Source organism: Halyomorpha halys, unplaced genomic scaffold (genome assembly GCF_000696795.3).
Source record: "Halyomorpha halys isolate HHAL.00 unplaced genomic scaffold, Hhal_1.1 Scaffold278.1, whole genome shotgun sequence".
Lineage (NCBI taxonomy): Eukaryota > Metazoa > Arthropoda > Insecta > Hemiptera > Pentatomidae > Halyomorpha > Halyomorpha halys.
This window is the reverse complement of record NW_027109219.1, coordinates 199,167-203,866: the sequence shown is the minus strand read 5'-3', so window position 1 is coordinate 203,866 and position 4,700 is coordinate 199,167. Positions and strand designations below refer to the sequence as shown.

The 4,700-nt window shown below is 27.0% G+C and overlaps 1 protein-coding gene across 1 annotated transcript in view; it reads left to right on the top strand.

Annotated features, from left to right (window-relative positions):
- LOC106680680 (acetyl-coenzyme A transporter 1) overlaps nucleotides 1–4,439 on the top strand; it is a gene marked incomplete in the record, with an annotated part of 20,306 nt that extends 15,867 nt beyond the window's left edge. The window contains 2 exon segments of the mRNA XM_067047400.1: nucleotides 250–468; nucleotides 998–4,439. Of these exon segments, the coding sequence (XP_066903501.1) occupies nucleotides 250–468; nucleotides 998–1,165 (387 nt within the window).
- Between the last annotated feature and the right edge of the window lie 261 nt (nucleotides 4,440–4,700).

Genomic DNA, 4,700 nt, shown 5'->3' with positions numbered 1-4,700 from the left:
TATATGTATGTATTTCCACCATTTTTAAAATTGCCAGGTCTCAAAAAAAAATCTTATTTCTATATTCAATGCTCTTTCCCAAAATTCATGGATCGATAAAGTTTATCCCAAGGACAATGAGAATGTTTAATAATATAACCACTCTCTTCTCCTGAGCGCATCCTTCTGGCAACTTCTCATATTAATTCATGGTCAACAATAAACACTCCATAATATTAATAGTATCGTTTGATACTTTTTTTTTTTTAGGTGACAGTAACTACAATGTTTGTTCAGTGGATGGCCTTCTTTGCAGTTATATCAGATCCGGTCGTCGGTGGTACTTACATGACGCTGTTGAACACTCTTAATAATCTGGGCGGAACATGGACGACTACTACCGCTCTTGCCCTTGTCGATTTTATTACTTTTAAATCGTGTTCGAACGCTACTTTACAAAATGATTGTAGCTCACAATTGCTGAAAATGGTAAGTTATCCTTGTATTGTCCATATAAATGCTATGGATTTATTGAAAAATGAATTATGGTTGCAATCTGTGGAGTTTTAACAGTTATTGTCGAGGCTAACTGGTTATTAAGTTAAAAAAAAGAGTAAAAAACACAGGAATATTGAAACGTCCAAAGAGATAATGCCTAATTTAGTACATTGGTTTGTGCTAAAGGGATAAATGAATGCATCAGTACTGAAGGACATTATTTAAATAATGTGATGTACCAAAATTTTAAATTAAATGTGTATACATGACAATATTTCAAAATAGAAATAGATATAATTGACAAAATAAGGTAAATATAGTTTATAAGATTTTAATCGTATACTTATAATATATATTGAAAAAATTGTTACAATTGTAGGTAATTAGTAGGGTGCAATTGAGTGAGTATGGGGTAAATCCTGAAACATCGTAGAAAATATAGAATATTATTGTCTTCTGATTGGAAGTTTTTTCACCTTATCATATTAACTAATATGTATTTTTCTTTTTTTTTTTTTAGGAATGCGAGAAAGCTGGAGGTAGTTGTGAAATACAATTGGATGGTTACTACCTGGAGACACTGTTGCTTACAATGGTAGGATTCGTTTGGTTCAAGCTGTGGGGCCAAAAGATCCTCTTGAGCCTACAATCAAGGCCGATGGATGCCTGGAAAGTGCGCTCCAGGTAGCGATAAGCGGGAGGCCTGACTTGCTCTCGCCTCTGTGGATCTTGATCTGACCTGGTTTAACTTTATTAATCCCTTCTTAGTGTAAACTACTTGTGAAATTGGTGTTAAATTGTTGTCCTATATTTATACGTCGCGATCCTATATTATTTTGTTCGAAAATAATTTTATTTTTTAAATAATTATTCTTTAGAACTTGAAAGGTTGTGATTTTCTTTTTCCATTGGAGTTGTGTCCTTCAAATTTCAATCACAAATAAAACAGGGCTCAAAAGTGCAATTGATGACATTAATTTTTTTTAATGGAAATCAGAGTATAAATGCGTGCAATAAATTGATATGGTATTCCAAGTATTTATTACATTCCGAGCTTCAATCTAGCAAGGTGTTTTGAAACAGCACAAGTATACATTACGAAGATTTGATGCAAAAGGATCCTTCATAGTTTCCTCTTCACTTAAGATCTTTATTCATCTTTTAATATTGTGGTGTTAGTTACTCTCTCTTTAAATGATGTTTCCTTCTATTTGAAGAATTATCATTTATCTATTCTGCAGTTGGGGATTTTGAATGAGATACAAGAATGTATATATTTATAGTTGCAGTATCTTATTTGAATTTTCTAAGCATTAAGAATAACTAAACTGTCATTCTGTTCCTTTATCATTTTTCTTATACATTATATTTTTGTGTCTTAAAATTTTTTTTTCATTATGTAATTGATGTTATTTTAATGTTTCAAAAGTTTAAGAAAGAAATTTATTTCGATATCCTTCGAGGAGAAAGGTCAGTTTCATTTTTTGAATCTTTTTATTTTATTTCACATTCTTATCGGAATGTGTTTTTTTTTCTTTTATTTATTTATTTGTTTGTGTTCGTAACTAGTACATTCCAATTTATGAAGAGAATGCTCTGTCGGCATTGTTGATGACCAGAGGATTTTCCTTCTTTTTTTTTTCAAGTAATAAAAAGGAATTATTTTTTTTAAATCTGTTAAATTTACACAACCCTTCTAAACATTTCAATTACAGCCTCGAATCATATCTTAAATTATATATTTTTGTTTTGGAAAATATACGGCTGGCCTAAAGACCAAATGTTCCTAACATTTTTATAATTTAGTTCTCTACATATTTAGTGGAAATAGTGTAAACAAATTTTGAAATTCTTAGAAACTAATGATTGCTTTATCGATTATTTAATTTTTTTTTTAATCATAAAAATTTCATTTTTCTCAATCATTAATTCGCTAAGAAAATGTATAATTTAAATAATATTTTAGACCGAATTGATATAATTATCAATAATTAATTAATAATTAATCTAGTTATTATTTAAACTCACCCTTAAACAACCTTAATAAATAATGAATAGGATGATCAGGGGTGTGGTCAATCAGAAACGAAAAATAGTTTTCAATCGTTTATTTGCTGATGTTTCACTCCACCTCATCAAGGCTAAAAAAAAATGACAAAATAACTAAAAATATGTTGACAATGTAAGATAAGAAGATAATAAAGTAAATTAAGATATGGTTAAAAATTATATAAATATAAGTGAAAAAGTATATAAAAATGAACAAAATGAAATGAAAATAAGATGTACAACTATAAACATATTCAAAAAAACAAATAACATAGAGTATTAGATTTAAAAAGAACAGGAGACATAACAAGTAAAAATGTTATATAATTATTATATATTTTTATTTTATTTATGTATTTTTTCTGGACCTTAATTTATTCTCATCTTGTTTCCATAGTTTTCCGTCTCTTAGTGTGTACAATTTTTGTTTTTTATTGCTCTTATATCTACTTTTATATACATACTTATTGTTCATCTTATTTTTTATATCATTTGTTACCTATATTTACATAATTTTTAATCCCACCTTAGTTTACTTTATTTTCATCTTACTATCTTACATTGTCAACATATTTGTCGTTGTTTTTAGCACTTCAAACTGGGGCGAAGCATTGGCAAATTAATAGTTGAAAACTATTTTTTGTTTCTTTTTGATTATGCCCCCCGGTCATCTTCATATTCAGTTACGATCAATCATTTTTTATTTAATAAATTATGATTTTTTTTTTTTACTTTTTTTGTGTGAGCCAGAATTTAAATACAAATTTTGTGGTCGTCAATTAAGCAGTATTATCTAATTCTATTAAAAAAAAAAAAATTATGATTTTATTTTGAATTTTATTCCGATGTGGATTTATATAATACAATCAATTGTTTGTATTTTTGTGATTTGATTAATCTATGTAAGTAGTTTAAGAAATTTGGAAGTGTAAGCATTTGTTAAACTCACGTTTGAGTATTATGTCGAGTAATACATGCTCTATTTAAATGTTAAGTCTTGAAACTGGTACTATATAGCCAGTTAATGTTTTGTTTCGAATGTTGTATTGTTATCGAGAACTAAAAAGTAAAAGAAAAATGGAATGGATCAGATGCAGCAATAGTTTCAAATACGTGGAAAAAAAAAAAAAAAGACCTGAAATGAATTTTTTATTAACAATTTCACTGTGTGAAATAATTTTTTTTATATTATTTGACATTTGTGGTTTTTCACAACAGCCTCAGATATATTATAATACATTGTATAATGTATACAAATACACATCTAATATGAAATTATATAATAGTAATTCAAAATTTACTATTTATTATAAAGTTCAATGCAATTATTAAGTTTCTGATAATAGTTCTTCCAGCTAGCCAATGCACTTTAATTGGTACATTTATAGAATTGACATATTTATAGTTCTGTTTACCTGTTAGACAGTATATACCTGAATAGTAAGTATAGGACATCGGATAAACTTGTCAACATAGTTTATCGGGAATCTATATAAGCGAAGCTGTGAATTTTAATATTTCAAAAGGTTAGCCCACAAAATAGTTCATTTATCCATTCCACTTTTCGACAAATTAATTTGTTTATTTTATAAATTTGGTTTTGTGTATTAAATATAAAATATTTGTTAGAATAATATTTATTAAAAATTGTTTTTGAATGATCATAATTGTCCACTTCATTAAAAAAAATATATGCATGAATTTATTTGAAAAAAAAAATGAAAAGACAGATAAGATATTTTTAATTGATGTAATTAGGTGTAGATCCATTGAAGTCATCGATTGTAGGACTTGTGGACTTTACCTATCCATTTGTTGTTGAATTGGGGTGTGAAATTCTTGTTGAAAAAACAAACATTAATTTGTTTGTAAAACTTGATCTTTGTTTTCAAATAAACTATTTTGTTATAATATGCTTGTTTTATGTTTTGTTCTTTATTGCCGTTCTATGATATTTTTTTAGGTGGTTCTATGATATTTTTTTTAAAAAGTTTTAATGAAATTCTGAAAATTTGCTCATCTATGTATGATGATTAATAATTTACATTATATATAATCTTTTCAACTTCTTGAGGCTGCTATTTATTGTTTAAATAAATTAGTAAGTTTACATTTTAAGTCTCAACACTCTTTATTATTTCTTTAACAGTCTAACGTTTCGGCCAATTTGTCCA